Genomic DNA, 17,743 nt, shown 5'->3' on the forward strand with positions numbered 1-17,743 from the left:
TTAGCTCTTTCCTTTAGGATGACATCTGGGAATAGGATTTGACTTAATGTCATAATTAAAGGTTTCACTGATAGCTCAGTTGGTAAAGAATCCACCTGCAATGCAGGAGACCCTGGTATAATTCCTGGGTCAGGAAGATCCCCTGGAGAAGGGATAGGCTACCCATTCCAGTATTCTTGGGCTTCCCTTGTGGCTCAGCCAATAAAGAATCCGACTGCAATGCAGGAGATCTGGGTTCAATCCCGGGGTTGGGAAAATCCCCTGGAAAAGGGAAAGGCTACCCATTCTAGTATTCTGGTCTAGAGAATACCAAGGACTATACACTACATGGGGCCACAGAGAGTCAGACACAACTGAGCGACTTTCACTTTCATAATTAAAAATAGATATAACCGCACATATAATAGGGGCCTACTATGAGAGTCCCTTGGACTGCAAGGAGATCCAACCAGTCCATTCTAAAGGAGATCAATCCTGGGTGTTCATTGGAAGGACTGATGCTAAAGCTGAAGCTTCAATACTTTGGCCACCTCATGCGATGAGGTGACTCACTGGAAAAGAGTCTGATGCTAGGAAGGATTGGGGGTGGGAGGAGACGGGGACGACAGAGAATGAGATGGCTGGATGGCATCACCGACTCAATGGACATGAGTTTGAGTGAACTCCGGGAGTTGGTGATGGACAGGGAGGCCTGGCGTGCTGTGATTCATGGGGTTGCAAAGAGTTGGACACGACTGAGAGACTGAACTGAACTGAAGTGTCAGGTATTTAAACATTATTACTGTGAAAAGAAGAAACATTATCCTCATTTTACAGGCAAGAACAATAAGACTCCCCCAAGGAATTGAGTAACTTTCTCAGTTCAGTTCAGTTCAGTTCAAACCATAGCCTTGACTAGACGGACCTTGGTTGGCAAAGTAATGTCTCTGCTTTTTAATATGCTATCTAGGCTGGTCATAACTTTCCTTCCAAGGAGTAAGCGTCTTTTAATTTCATGGCTGCAATCAGCATCTGCAGTGATTTTGGAGCCCAAAAAAATAAAGTCTGACACTGTTTCCACTGTTTCCCCATCTATTTCCCAAGAAGTAATGGGACCAGATGCCATGATCTTCGTTTTCTGAATGTTGAGCTTCAAGCCGACCTTTTCACTCTCCTCTTTTACTTCCATCAAGAGGCCTCAATGAAGAGTTCCTCTTCACTTTCTGCCATAAGGGTGGTATCATCTGCATATCTGAGGTTATTGATATTTCTCCCGGCAATCTTGATTCCAGCTTGTGCTTCTTCCAGCCCAGTATTCCTCATGATGTACTCTGCATATAAGTTAAATAAGCAGGGTGACAATATACAAACTTGACGTACTCCTTTTCCTATTTGGAACCAGTCTGTTGTTCCATGTCCAGTTCTAACTGTTGCTTCCTGACCTGCATACAGGTTTCTCAAGAGGCAGGTCAGGTGGTCTGGTATTCCCATCTCTTTCAGAATGTTCCACAGTTAATTGTGATCCACACAGTCAAAGGCTTTAGCATAGTCAATGAAGCAGAAATACATGTTTTTCTGGAACTCTCTTGCTTTCTCCATGATCCAGCGGATGTTGGCAATTTGATCTCTGGTGTCTCTGCCTTTTCTAAAACCTGCTTGAACATCTGGGAGTTCACGGTTCACATATTGCTGAAGTCTGGCTTGGAGAATTTTGAGCATGACTTTACTAGCGTGTGAGATGAGTGCAATTGTGCGGTAGTTGGAGCATTCTTTGGCATTGCCTTTCTTTGGGATTAGAATGAAGACTGACCTTTTCCAGTCCTGTGGCCACTGCTGAGTTTTCCAAATTTGCTGGCATATTGAGTGCAGCACTTTCACAGCATCATCTTTCAGGATTTGAAATAGCTCAACTGGAATTCCATCACCTCCACTAGCTTTGTTTGTAGTGATGCTTTCTAAGGCCCACTTGACTTCACATTCCAAGATGTCTGGTTCCAGGTGAGTGGTCACACCATCGTGATTATCTTCATCGTGAAGATCTTTTTTGTACAGTTCTTCTGTGTATTCTTGCCACCTCTTCTTAATATCTTCTGCTTCTGTTAGGTCCATACCATTTCTGTCTTTTATCGAGCCCATCTTTGCATGAAATGTTCCCTTGATATTTCTAATTTTCTTGAAAAGATCTCTTGTTTTTCCCATTCTGTTGTTTTCCTCTATTTCTTTGCATTGATCACTGAGGAAGGCTTTCTTATCTCTCCTAGCTATTCTTTGGAACTCTGCATTCAGATGCTTATATCTTTCCTTTTCTCCTTTGCTTTTCGTTTCTCTTCTTTTCACAGCTATTTGTAAGGCCTCCTCAGACAGCCATTTTGCTTTTTTGCATTTCTTTTCCATAGGGATGGTCTTGGTCCCTGTCTCCTGTACAATGTCATGAACCTCCGTCCAAAGTTCATCAGGCACTCTATCTATCAGATCTAGTCCCTTAAATCTATTTCTTACTTCCACTGTATAATCATAAGAGATTTGATTTAGGTCATATCTGAATGGTCTAGTGGTTTTCCCTACTTTCTTCAATTTCAGTCTGAATTTGGCAATAAGGAGTTCATGATCTGAGCCACAGTCAGCTCCTGGTCTTGTTTTTGCTAACTATATAGAGCTTTTCCATCTTTGGCTGCAAAGAATATAATCAATCTGATTTCAGTGTTGACCATCTGGTGATGTCCATGTGTAGAGTCTTCTCTTATGTTGTTGGAAGAGGGTGTTTGCTATGACCAGTGCGTTCTCTAGGCAAAACTCTATTAGCCTTTGCCCTGCTTCATTTCGTGCTCCAAGGCCAAATTTGCCTGTTACTCCAGGTGTTTCTTGACTTCCTACTTTTGCATTCCAGTCCCCTATAATGAAAAGGACATCTTTTTTGGGTGTTAGTTCTAAAAGGTCTTGTAGGTCTTCATAGAACCATTCAACTTTGGCTTCTTCAGCATTACTGGTTGGGGCATAGAGTTGGATTACTGTAATATGAATGGTTTGCCTTGGAAACGAACAGAAATCATTCTGTCGTTTTTAAGATTGCATCCAAGTACTGCATTTTGGACTCTTGTTGACCATGATGGCTACTCCATTTCTTCTAAGGGATTCCTGCCCACAGTAGTAGATATAATGGTCATCTGAGTTGAATTCACCCATTCCAGTCCATTTTAGTTCACTGATTCCTAGAATGTCGACGTTCACTCTTGCCATCTCCTGTTTGACCACTTCCAATTTGCCTTGATTCATGGACCCAACATTCCAGGTTCCTATGCAATATTGCTCTTTACAGCATCGGACCTTGCTTCTATCACTGGTCACATCCACAACTGGGTATTTGTTTCGCTTTAGCTCCATCCCATCATTCTTTCTGGAGTTATTTCTCCACTGATCTCCAGCAGCATACTGGGCACCTACCGACCTGGGGAATTCCTCAATCAGTAGCCTATCATTTTGCCTTTTGATACTGTTCATGGGGAAGGGAATGGCAAATTTGCTCAAGGCTAAGTCAATTAACTTGCTCAGCTATTGAGAGTATCTTGGACTGCAAGGAGATCCAATCAGTCCATCCTAAAGGAGATCAGTCCTGGGTGTTCACTGTAAGGACTGATGTTGAAGCTGAAACTCCAATACTTTGGCCACCTGATGCGAAGAGCTGACTCATTCGAAAAGACCCTGATGCTGGGAAAGATTGAGGGCAGGAGAAGGGGACGACGGAGGATGAGATGGTTGGATGGCATCACCGACTCAATGGGCGTGGGTTTGGGTGGACTCTGGGAGTTGGTGATGGACAGGGAGGCCTGGCATGCTGCAGTTCATGGGGTTGCAAAGAGTCAGACATGACTGAGCCACTGAACTGAACTGATTGGGTGGTTATCCTGGAATTCCAATTATGGCCACATTGCCACCATATGGCTACACTGTCCTTACTTAGAAGCATGAGTGCAAGGAATGAGTTGGGTATTAGAATCATGAAAGAGATAAAGCACTAGATTCCACCAGGTTCTGATTCTCTCATTGAAAACCTGATACTTACTGCCCCAGTAGTCCACAGCCACAAGAGATGATGATATTATAATAATAAGACACTACTGGGGACAGGGAAAGGTAGAGATCTATCCTTAGCCTCTTTTTTACAGATGAGAAAACAGCTGAGAAATTACCTTGATCAACCTGACACAGGCAATGAGTAGGGAAACCAAAGCTCAAGCCCCTCCACGTTATATGATGCTGCATCTGAGGAATGTATCAGATCTCTCAAGTTTGTTGGGAATGGGAAAAATGTTGAAAATCTTCATTCTGTAGAATAAACTGAAGTCTTCAGTCTGGAATTCAAGACCCTTTTATGATCTTACCATAATCTGAAATTTTCAACCTTATTTTCCATTATTCCCATCCATAAACTCTTTGCTCCAGAAACATTCTTACTATTTCTATAAATTTTCTTACTATTTCTGACAACTATTACTTATTGCTTTACTCTGAGTTTTCTCATTTATTCAGTGAAGGACAGGGAAGCCTGGCAAACTGCAGTCCATGCAGTTGCAAAGAGCTGGATACAATTTAGTGACTAAACAATAACAACTATCTTTTGCTGAAATGGCATTTTCTGTGGATTGCAAGAAACAAAATTTTATCCGTTATAAAACTTCCCTGGAACTTCTATAGCAGTCCAGCAATTAACATGTGGAGTTTCCAACACAGGGGGCATGGGTTCTATCTCTGGTTGGGGAACTAAGACCACATACGCCTCATGGTGTGGCCAAAAAATTAAAAATAAAGCTTCCCTCCCCACCTAGAAAAATAACCTCCCACTACTGAAATTCCATAGCACTGAGTCCTTCTCTCAGGATATATTTATGTCCTTGCCTGGATTCCTACTTAACTTGAGTAGGCACAGATCCTAAGTAAACTCTGTGGAATGAATGCCCTTTAGAGGCAGAACACTGGACTGGAAGAAGTATGATGAGCTAACGAAACCAGAGAGAAGAGGCAGCTGTAAATCTTCAAAAACTACATCCTAAACACTATGGCCCTCACTAAGCAAAACAGTGTCAAACGTATTCTTATAAAATACAGTGGTTAGCAGTGTTCACTGGATCCAGACTCCATCTTGCTGTGTGGACTTGGACCAGTCGCTCAACTTCTCCACATCAACTGCCTCATCTGTAAATGGAAACTAGTTATAACTTACCTCACTGGGTTGTGGTGAGTATTCAGCGAGCTCATGTACATGAAGTGCCTAGTAGAGTGCATGGCTCAGAATATATGCTATATAAGTATTTGCTATTACCATTTTGTAAACTCATATTCAGAGAAGGCAATGGCGGCCCACTCCAGTACTCTTGCCTGGAAAATCCCATGGACAGAGGAGCCTGGTGGACTGCAGTCCATGGGGTCGCGAAGAGTTGGACATGACTGAGCTTCACTTTCACTCTTCACTTTCATGCACTGCAGAAGGAAATGGCAACCCACTCCAGTGTTCTTGCCTGGAGAATCCCAGGGACGGGGGAGCCTGGTGGGCTGCCGTCTACGGGGTTGCACAGAGTCAGACACGACTGAAGCGACTTAGCAGCAGCAGCAAACTCATATATATATATACATATAGATATATATATATAGAAAAAGTAGCTAGAGCACCAAACCTCACGAAGGGAATTGTCAGAGAAGGAAAAATTTCAGAACGAACAACTTAGGTGATAAGGAGATATGCTAGCTTATATACAAGAGAGTCGGTACTCTTTTCCTCTCAGAAGTCACAGACGAGCAGGAGATAAAGCTGAACACTATAAAATAAGAAGTCACACTGTGGCAGAAATAGGTAAATACAGACTTTTAGGTAAAATACAGAGATATTAGAATACAGAATGCACCTGGGAACCTGAAGGAGATTCTTTTAGGCTGAACAAATGCAAAAACAGATACTTTCTAACATAAAAACAGACTAATTCAAAATTAGCTATTTGGACTTAGAACACAATTTTTTAGGAAAATAACACTTTATGTGTTGCCTGGGTTCTCTGACTAACCCATAAAAGCCAACTGAACTTAATATTACCTTAGTAGCAATTATGGACTTTAATATCAAATACTGTCTTAATTTTAATATTAGCATATACATTACTAACTATGTACAACAATGCTTTGTAAAAAATCTTCTTTATTGGAGAAGTGGTAATTCACAAAACTAACTACTGGAAATTCAAGAAGGGATCTGAGTGATCACTGCAGTCACTCTATTTCTGGTTTGCCCAAGACAGGTTTATGCTTGTCTCTCTAATCATAATTTGGAGTAGGAAATGGCAACCTGCTCCAGTATTCTTGCCTGGAAAATTCTATGGACAGAGGAGCCTGGTGGGCTACAATCCACAGGGTTGCAAAGAGTGGGACACGACTGAACACGCACTAATTCTACCAAGCACTTTATACTACTAGCTTAGTCCCCCTTACTATCCTCTGAGGGAGGGAAAAAAATAAGGCCAAGGATGTTACGAAACTTGACTAAAGTCATGAATAAGCAGCAGAGAGGAAATTCAGACTCTGCTCTGACTATGAAGAGCTCTGTGATGTTTCTACAATGTTCTGCACATTGATCTTATCTTCCCTTTTTTTCCTTTGTCCTTTGTATGTGACATAGGTGGTGATTTAAAAGGTTTATAAATACTTTCCTTCTGTGAAAATATTTATTCATTTATCTTTGCAGTTAAAATAATGACAATGAATCATGTCAGTGTGACTTCAGAACTAAGACATTGCCAATTAAGATGTTGTTTCTGTTAGGACGTACATGGACCATATTTCTGCCCCAAGCATGTTCTACTAGATGAAAAATGGAAGATGTTTACTCTTAATCTGCATTTGTGCTGTGACCATGTTCATGTTACCAACACAGATCTCAAAACAAATGAACTATTATTTACGAAACAGAAACACTTCTTAGGAAATTCATTATTCACTATTCAGATTACTAATTTTATTATGAGAGCCATTCATTTACTCATTTAAGTTGGGCTTGGGCTTTGCTGAGAATATTTTTTCTTGAGAAAACATGAACATCCTCGGAAATGTAAGGTGATGCAATTGGCATGTAAGTATAAAATGGCTTCCCTGGTGGAATCTGCCTTCAATGTGGGAGACCCAGGTTTGATCCCTGGGTTGGGAAGACTCCCCGGAGAAGGGAATGGCTACCCACTCCAGTACTCTTGCCTGGAGAATTCCATTGACAAAGGAGCCTGGCAGACCATGGTCCATGGGGTCACAAAGAGTTGGACACTACTGAGTGACTTTCACTTTTACTTTTCACTTTCATAAAATGAAAAAACAAAATAAAACACTGCCTACTGAAAAGGCAGCAATAAAAACTAAAGAGACTTCTGCTTTTAAAATTATATTAATAAGAAGTATATGGGACTTCCCTGGTGGTCCAGTGGCTAACATTCTGTGCTCCCAATGCAGGGGGGGACCTGGTTTCGACCCCTGGTCAGGGAACTAGATCCCAAATGCCGCAACTAAGACCTGGTGCAGCCAAATAAATAAATATTTTTAAAGAAACAAGTATAAGTATTACTGTTTTGCTAAGGGAAATTTCATATTTACTGACATGAATTCAAGCTTCTCATCAGATATAATGTATACTCTGATCTTCCCTTTTAAATCACCCCCCACCCCAAACCTACTAAAGCACTTTTAAAGAATGAAATCCATGCATAAGTGTAAAATTTGATTCTTAAGGTACATGGGAAGATGCTTGTAACTTACTGTTATAAGGAGGTTATGTATTCAGCTCCTCTCTAATTATTTCATGCATTTAAATCTTATATTTCCCACAGCTAAGAGAAGCCTGTGCAGGGCAGGGACAATATCTTCTATTTCTTTTGTACAGTGACTAGCACCACGCTTGGAAGATTATGAGCATTATACAGTGGGTAAAATCCTGATATTTATATTTTCACCTTTACAAGTTGAGAATTCATCATTCCACCACTGAAGGGAAACATTTTGCCTCTCCCACGTTAAAGAACAGATACAGTCAGGTTTTCCACAAATGTTCACAAGAATTTCCCATGGTATTTGGTACTGCAAGAAGTTTAGAAAAGTTCTTAGCAAACTAATTTTCAATATGAAACAATCGGTGCCTAAAAGAGGGAATTAAAATTTTCATTTAGAAATGGTTTTGCTTCATTCTTTCTGAATTATATTAACAAACACTTTGTTGGAATTTAATAGGCCTCTCGGGCTAGAAAAGTTTCATTTTTCTTTCCCACTAAACTATTTTATAGCAGAACAAATATTAATATACTCCACATGGGCCTATCTTTTTGCCTTTTGTAGGTTATGTCACCCAAAGTTTAAGCTTTTATCTCTTCACAAACAAAGGAAGCATATTTAGGATTTCAAACACTAAAGTGAACTAGTAGAGGTTTTAAATTAAATAGGGAAATGAACTGCAATGAACGCTGTTCTTTCTTTGATGAAGAGATCATCAGTCTGCTTATTTGACTGATAGTTATCTTTGTACCTTCTCAGGTTTATTATGCGTCCAGGTACTATATCCTTGAAAAAGACTGTAGGGAATGAGGCAAATAAATGAATTAGAAAACCCTGAGGAGATATCAAAATTCCCTTTTGCACATCTTCGGCGGAAGGCCAACAAGGTCTGTCATAGCCTGGAATACTGTATTATGCCTTTGATTTCACAAATTAACAGGTTCTGAGCAGTCAATGGAGCATTTGAATAAATAACATGTGAAGGCAAAGGAAATGACTGCTTGGCGAGAAAGAATCCAATCATCTCTAAGTTTGCAGAAGAAAGTGTACACTCTGGCTCTACGAAATCGAAGTTGTGGGTTCCATGAGCTAATATGATGCAGATGAAAAAGTCTCGTTTAAAGCCAGCAACTGTACCCTTAGCCATAGCCAGCAGTCTCATAAATGCTGACTGACGGCATAAAAGGTAGAATGGGTGATCAGCATGGTCAGCTTGGTGCCGATCCAATCTTAATGTTGAGAAAACAAAAAAACCCTCAAAATGCAGTGTTGCTGGTGGTGAAATAAACTGCATGCCTTCGGCACGTTACTCCAGCCTTGACATATTCCAATTACTCTGGCTACTCCTGGGCTCCGGGTGGGAACAAGAGTAAGAGCACAATCCATCACACCTACTGACTTTATGCAGACTTAACGTCACATCACAAAAGCACAGTCATTAGGGTCCTTCTAATTTCAAGACACAGGATAAATACCTAACCAAGGAAATTTGTGACAAGTATGTAGATTTTTAAATTTAAAAAACAGTTTCAAAAAAATGGAGTCAATGAGCACCTGGGGCAAAAAATGACATGAACTCAGCCATTCTGCGTCCCGGACAATTTCAAGCTTACTGTTTACTGTAAGAAACAACCAGCTACAGGACCAAAAGCACTAAGTCAATACGCTCTGAAAAACCTTAATTTTAAAAGCTCCTTACTGGACCTCCTGGTGATCCAGTGGCTAAGAATCCACCAGGAGATAGAGGTTCGATCCCTAGTCTGGGAAGATCCCATATACTGAGGGGCAACAAAGCCCATGAACCTTAAGTACTAAAGCCTCAGCGCCCTAGAGCTTGTGCTCTGCAACAAGAGAAGCCACTGCGATGAGAAGCCCGCGCACCACAACCAGGGAAAGCCTGCGTGCAGTAATGAAGACCCAGCACAGCCAGAAACAAGTACATAAACAACATTTTAAAATTCCTTACTATGTAAAAATTCAAACATACACAAAAGTAGAATACAAACTTCCCCACACCACTCTCATGTCCTATTCCCTCAGTTGCATCCATTTTCAACTCATTTCCAATTCTGCTTTATCTGAAGTCAACCTTGCACGTTCCCTTAAAGTGCACTATATTTCATCTCTAAGTATTTAAGTTATTTCACCTCGAAACATTTCAGTAAATCCTTACAATTCTAACTGAATGCCAACAGAATTTGTGGTATTTTGTGTTTTATTTTTCATTGCCTTTTATTTTAATACCTAGGTCAGTGAAAGAGGAAATTTGGAGCAAGGAGAAAATTTAGACTTCTCAGTTTTTCTGGAATTTCTGGTACCTAAATACAGTTGTAAACTTTTCTCTTCCTGAATAGGGAAACAGAGCTAGCAAGATATAGTCATTTAGTTTAACAAACACTAATCGAGCACTAGAGATGGGGCAAGGTGCCAGACACCCAAAAAAGAAAGAGTAAAACAAAGACCCTTTCTGTGGAATGGGTGAGACAGACACACATGAACAGATAATGTCACTATATTGTGGAAAAGCTAGGGTAATGGTATTCACAGGGTACCATGGGAACAGAGAATAAAGGCACTTAGACCAAATTAGGTATTCAAGAAAGACTTCCAGGAAGATGACATCTGAGTAAGTGCAAAAATACTGCAAAGACTTGTCACTATGTCATTATAATAAGTTCGATATCAAGTTTCTTTCAAGTAGATTTACTTCACTTTGTTGGGTGAGGAATTAGGTGGTGGGGGGGAAGTTTCCTTAAAGAATCCTAGTCTGAGAAGAGAGTGAAATATCAATAATTGAGTTGAGAGAGTAACAGTGGCATATATACACGGCTGCTGCTAAGTCACTTCAGTCGTGTCCAACTCTGTGCGAACCCATAGATGGCAGCCCACCAGGCTCCTCCGTCCATGGGATTTTCCAGGCAAGAGTACTGGAGTGGGTTGCCATTGCCTTCTCCAAAGCATGAAAGTGAAAAGTGAAAGTGAAGTTGCTCAGAAAGTGAAAGTGAAGTTGCTCTTAGTGACCCCATGGACTGCAGCCCACCAGGCTCCTCCGTCCATGGGATTTTTCAGGCAAGAGTACTGGAGTGGGTTGCCATTGCCTTCTCTGATATATACACTACCCATGTGCAAAACAAATAGCTAGTGGGAACTATCACATAGCACCAGGAGCTCAGCTTGGTGCTCTGTGATGACCTGGAGCGGTGGGACGGCGGTGGGTGGGAGGGAGGCCCCCAAAGGCTGAGGATATATGTCATAGCTCATTCACTTTGTTGAACAGCAGAAACTAACACAACACTGTAAAGCAATTATACCCCAATCAACAAAACAAAACAAAACCATTCTATCATGTCTTGTGGAGAATACCAAAAGGCTTGGTCTCCACCCTCAAGGAGGTAGGAATCTAGCTAGAGAAAAATTAAGCATGCATTAGAAAATTTTACTATGGGATAGCTAATCAAAATACAGATTTTAGTGATGGAAAGACAGGTATGGACTGAAATATTTAAGTAAGAGCTGGGACTTCAACCAAGATTTTGAATATAAACCTAGATCAAAAAAGGAAGCCAGCTGAGTAAAGAATATTAAAATATATGTCTTAAGTGGTGAAGAATTCTTCATCTTTAAAAAGTTTTTATTTATTCTTCCATATTTGGATTAAGTGAAGAAGGCAGGGAAAGGTCAAGATTTTTAATCTAAACCTCAAGCCTCCACAGAGATACGTGAATGTGTGTGCTCATGTATGTGTTAGATATGTTAGTGTTGGAGCATGAAGATTTGAATTGAGAATTTGCAAGCAGATTCTAAACTATTCCATTGGAATAATACAATGTCAGGTACAAAAACAAAGATCTTCTCTGGCAGGTATCTAATTCTTGGGGAGAAATAAAAATACAAACTCATAAAAATGAAAGTTGTAAAAGACACATAAGAGAATTCAATCAATACTACAAGATTAAAAAAATTCTCAACTGTCACTCAGAGATTAATGACTCACCATTTATAATTCTGTGTTTAATAACAGTAACAATAACAACAGCATCAGCCAACACTCATATAGCATGTACTATGAAGCCAAGTGATTAAATCATTTAATTCTTCAAAGTGCCTATGAGGCAGGTACTACTACAGATCTTCCTTACTTTATGATGAGGTTACATCCAAAAAAAAACCATGGTAGGTTGAAAACACTAAATGAATTTAATACAACTATCTTACTGAATATCATAGCTTAGCTTGCTGCTGCTGCTGCTGCTGCTGCGTCGCTTCAGTCGTGTCCGACTCTGTGCGACCCCATAGACAGCAGCCCACCAGGCTCCTCTGTCCCTGGGATTCTCCAGGCAAGAATACTGGAGTGGGTTGCTATTTCCTTCTCCAGATAGCTTAGCCTAGCCTGCCTTAAATGTGCTCAGAACACTAACATTATTCTACAGCTGGGCAAAATCATCTAACACAAAGCCTATTTTACAATAAAGTACTGAATAGCTCATATAATTCATTGACTACTGTACTGAAAGTGAAAAACGGAATGGTTGTCTGGGTACAGAATGGTCTTAAGTGGATTGGTTTATTGGTTGGTTGCCCTCATGATTGTACAGCCGACTGGGAACTGTGGCTCACTGTTACTGCCCGCATCTTAAAACAGGATTATACCGAATATCACTAGCCTGGGAAATGATCAAAATTCAAAAACTCAAGTATGATTTTCACTGAATGCATTATTGCTTTTGCACATCATAAAGTTGAAAAATCATTTAAGTTGGACTGTCTATATCCCTCCCACTTTACAGAGGAGGTTTGAAGACACCGTGAGATTTAATTAATTCTGGTTTTTCAAACTTTATTAATCAGAATTTGGGCTTCCCAGGTGGCTCAGTGGTAAAAAAAAAAAAAAAAAACCCATCTGCCAATGCCGGAGATAGGGGTTTGATCCCTGGGTCAGAAAAATCCCCAGGAGAAGGCAATGGCAACCCATTCTAGTATTCCAGCCTGGAGAATCCCATGGACAGAGGAGCCTGGAGGGCCCCAGTACCCGGGGTCACAGAGTCGGACACGACTGAGCATGTACCCACAATCAGAATTTACATCAGAGGCTAACAAAAGACATATAGGTATACTGTGAGTATAAGGTTGAAATCTAATATTTGTATAAATTCAGATAAATGTCTTATATCCTTCATTAACTTAAGTGAAATGGTGCATGACATTATCTTGGCAAAGAACCATGAAGATAAATGTCAAATCCATCCATGAGGTAAAGAGGTAACGTTACAAATAGGAACTTAATCTAAAAATAGTATTTTTCATAATACTTACATACATGGATAAAATAAATTATAATAAATGACCATAGCATATACAGCAATAAAGATAGCCAGTAGTAAAAACGCATTTGAAATAACTTCTGTCCCTACAGAACAGTAGAAATATATTACTCCCCAGATAGGATTAGTTGCTTTTTTTTCCAACCTCTGACAGCAAATTATGCATAGCTATTTCCAGCATTTATTTATGTTACATGACATTATAATACAGTTATTTGTTCAGTAGTCTTCTCTTCAGGCTGTAAGTCTTTGAGTATAGGGCCTGAATTTATGCATCCTGGGATTTAAAGCCCATACCTGCATCTAGTATCATGAATAGAATTAAGGCTTACTGAAGGAATAAATGAATGAATGATTTGATAAGTGACATCTAATAAAAACTCGAGCACTATAAATCATTATAGAAAAGTTAAAACATCAATAAGGTCACAAGGGTTTTGTTACCTTGAGTAGATTCTTGTCTCCCTTGTTGAGCATTAAGGCCTTTTTACAGTGGTCCTAATCTACCCTTTTAACCTTTTCTCATCTTCTCTTCTTTTAGTTAGATCCGCTGTATGAATTACTTTCATTTTCTGGCTTAAGTTCTGTGCTCTATCATCTCTATGCTTTTACTCAGTAATCTCCAAAAGTTTTAGCTTATGCAGTCCTTCAGTATAAATAAGTATACTTTACTTAACACTGTGATAATATGATTATTGTAAAGCAATCATAAAAACAGAAGAAATATTTTAAACAAATGAGGTAGACATGCATAAACAGAAGTTTTACTCTCCTTTATGTACACAATGCATTGTTTTGTATGTACTTCACTGTTAAAATCACTGATTTATATCAGAAGAACAAATCTCATAGAGTACTTGTGAGAATAAAATGAATCTCTACATGTAAAGCACTTGGAACAACACTGGTCATATAGGTAACATAGTAGATGTCAGTTAATTTGGTTAACATTATCACTGTCAATGCAGTTTTTTTCCACTGGAATATTAATAATCCCACATACTTATCCTCCAGTCCCACTGCTACAGACAGCTTGAAGGCCAAATTCATATGATACCTTTTCAAAGAATTGTTTGAATACATCTTTTAAGTTAGGATTTCTCAAAGTAGGAGGTACTAAATCCTACGGAGCTTAGCAAGAAGCCATGGCTAAAAAGCCAAAATAAAGATGGAACAGTTGGAAAAAATTAAGGAGGGGTTTCTATAAAATGAGGCAAATGAAAAAAGAAGTGATTATTAACCCTAAGAAAAATAAAATACACAAAAAGGAAATATAGTACATTATCCAGCTCTGGAGAAAACAATGCTTCTGTGTGTTAGTCGCTTGGCTGTGTCTGACTCTTTGCAACCCCATGGACCGTAGGTAGCCAGGCTCCTCTATCCATGGGGATTCTCCAGGCAAGAACACCGGAGAACACTATAGGGTTGCCATGCCTTTCTCCAGGGGATCTTCCCAACTCAGGAATCTCCCAGGTCTTCTGCACTGCAGGCAGATTCTTTACCATCTTAGCCACCACGGCGGCACAAACAATGTTTAGATAGACCCAATGACAGAAACACTGACTATTAATTTAACCCAAAACTGTGATATAACCATATGGGAAAGATACAGCATTATACTAGCCCCCAAATCCTCAACTTTTGTTAGCAAAAGTCTAAAGGGAATTAAATATGAACTAGAAACTTAGGTATATTACTTTAAAACTCATAGATAAGTACCAGAAGAAATTTAAAAACAGTATGGAAAAGGAAAAGATTTTTTCTCAAAACTTCTAGAAAGATAAAAGTAGTTTTGTATCATGAGATCAGCAGTGAGAATGGCATCTGCTCTTCTTTTCAATAGTAACAGAAGTTAAAAAGCAAGGGAGCTTTCTCCTTGCTTTCAAAATTTTAAAAGAAAATTTAAAAGAAACAGAATTTTATATCCAGTCAACCTATTCAAAGCATTTTACAACATGCAAAGACTCAAAAATTTTTCTCCTATGAAGCACTCTTCCTCAGGAATTTATCTGCCAAGGCACATTCATACTAAAGAAGAGAATTAAAAAAAAAAAAAAGAGGAGAGAGAGAGAGGACACAGAATCCAGAAAATAGAAAATCCAATAGGTCTATTGATCAAATCGTATTAAAAGTTATTAGTTTTAAGAAGATCAATACGAAGGCATTCAGCTGATTTTTAAAATGTTAAAATATTTCTTGTGCTTTTAGATTTAGTTATACTTTAACATTAAACTGAACATAATAGAAATTACAAGAGGTTTTCTCTCTTACCTGTAACACAGCAGCAAATAAGTATACTACTACAAAGATCACAGTTAAAGAAGTGTGACCACTTTTCATCAAATGAATAGTGTACAGGAAAATTAAATGTCCAGGTATCACTAAAAGCAGCAGAACTTGAGCAGACTTATTATTTACTCCTGTAATATAAAATATAAAAGTTGTTAAAATCATGTATTGGTGAATAATAGATCACAGTTATTAAAATTTGAGGATTACTTCTAGCTATTACTACTATAGTGCACAGAATCACATACAAATCAATTGGTAAAAATAAATTTTAACTATTTATAATTTGCTTAATGTTTAGAAATTTTCCCTATATGTTATATATTAATTAAATGACAGGTGGTTGATGAAAGCTTGCTGTGAAGAACACTGATCGAACTATTAACATTATAAAAACAGAGGGAAGACAAAAGAAAAAATATGAAGTTCTTAAAGTACTGGAACATATTTTTTCCTACATCATTTAATTCCTTATTATCGATCATTTAAATAACTAAATGATACCTAATCATCTTCTAATAGAGTTTTTTTGGTTATTAAATGTTTTAATTTTATTTTTCCTTTAGAAGTCTTTCACTGCTATTAAAAGATTGGGTACTCCTGAACCTCATTCAAAAGTTACACTTCTTACAATACATTTATTTCCATCAGAAAAAAAATGTTGTCAAGAACTGTGAGGTTTAAAATTGTGGTTTCCCTGGTGGTCCAGTGGTTAAGACTCTGAGCTTCCACGGCAGGGAGCATAGGTTTGATCCCTGGTTGCGTTAGTTCTGCATGCCCGTCACATAGTGCAGTCAAAAATAAAATAAAATTGTGGTTTAGTTTTTTGGATATCATATGCCTGGGACATAACAATGTCCTTGTAACTGAGGTTATCCCCTCTCATTTTGCTTGTTGGGGATCAAATGCTTACATTTAGAAAGGTCAAAAAGATTAATGTATGAAAGAGTGTGTACTACGTGGTTAGCTGCTCAGTTGTGTCCGACTTTTTGCAACCCCAAGGACTGTAGCCTGCCAGGCATCTGTCCATGGGGACTGTCCAGGCAACGATACTGGAGTGGATTGCCATGCCCTTCTCCAGGGGATCTTCCCAACCCAGGGATCGAACCCAGGTCTCCTGCATTGCAGGCAGATTCTTTACCAGCTGAGCCACTAGGGAAGCCCATGAAAGAGTATGCTTCCCCAAATCACCTAACAATGTTTTCTTATATGCACAAGGTTCTTCTTTCCTAACTTAGAAACAAGATATCCAAGAGAAAGATAAATAAGAAAAACTATACAAAGTTCTTTAACAATTGCAGAATTGATCCACAGTCTTCTGTTGTTGCTGTTCACTGAGACTTAGTGAACAAAATCTACTCTGTTTAAAATCTATTTGGCTCTCAGAAACAGAAAACTGGGCAACATTCATAAACAAAATATGTATTCAACAAATGCTGCCTGCCTGTACTCACAGAGAGGAAGAGTTCCAGGAATAAAATATGCAAAAATCCACAAGCACCTACCTGGACCAAAAAAAGTTCTAAAAGGGTAGTAACACCCTTTGGGTTCATCAGGCAATTCTCCTGGAATGCTGTGTAAATGAAGGTAGGTAGAAATCCTACTGGCCTGAATGGCCACCAAATTACCACCAATACCTGAAACAGAAGAAAAAACAAAAGACAGTTAGCTTCGTATTTTCAATAATGTGCACAAATTCAACTGAATTTATGTCTCTATGTCACCCCCTGGGCCAATAAAACAGAACAAAGAGTTCTTCTGAAATGTTGATTTATTTGATGTTGATGTAGATATTCCAAAGGCATAAAATTCCTGCTATGAAAGACTCATTCATTGTTTTTTCAAATCTAACTCACTGTTTGGTCTGAAAGCAGAGTAAGTAATTTTTAAAAATTACTATCGCAATCAAGACGTAAAATTAGGTAACAATATGTTTCACATTTATCATCTTAATAAATTTATTCAAATAGATAAGGCTTGATACATGTCTTCTCAGATTACTAAAGAAATTGGTATAAGACACTGAAAAAAATACTCAAGAAAGTGATCTTTTAACCTAGATTATCCTCTCATGTACTCTGAGGAAGAGGAGTTAATGCCAAGAAGCAAAATTAATTCCAAAGGGTGGTAAGTACCCCCAGGGTGAATTAGGACACCCAAACTCTTTCTACTTTGACAGATTATGAGAGAAGGAGATAGTAGCCATAAAAACAGGTAGGAAGAAAACAACTGAAAATTTCAAATTGCTGAATGCTGAGCATGAGCTAAAATAATCATTAAGGATACCTGTGAATCCTGGACACAAGGGGAGTCTACACCTACTGTCAACTATTTCTGCAAGCATCCCATGAGTGCTTGTGAGA

At 38.8% G+C, this 17,743-nt stretch overlaps 1 protein-coding gene across 9 annotated transcripts in view; it reads right to left on the reverse strand.

Moving 5' to 3' along the window:
- The window catches only part of SLC41A2 (solute carrier family 41 member 2), a 158,833-nt gene that overhangs the window by 15,063 nt on the left and 126,027 nt on the right, over window positions 1-17,743 (reverse strand). For all 9 annotated transcript variants that reach the window (XM_055394189.2, XM_055394186.2, XM_055394190.2 and 6 more), the window contains 2 exons: window positions 16,886-17,017; window positions 15,363-15,511 (listed from right to left, as the gene is read on the reverse strand). In XM_055394189.2, the coding sequence (XP_055250164.2) occupies window positions 15,363-15,511; window positions 16,886-17,017 (281 nt within the window). The remainder of the gene's footprint in view (window positions 1-15,362; window positions 15,512-16,885; window positions 17,018-17,743) is intronic.

Source organism: Moschus berezovskii, chromosome 6 (assembly GCF_049115385.1).
Source record: "Moschus berezovskii isolate FMDL1 chromosome 6, NW_MosBer_1.0, whole genome shotgun sequence".
NCBI lineage: Eukaryota > Metazoa > Chordata > Mammalia > Artiodactyla > Moschidae > Moschus > Moschus berezovskii.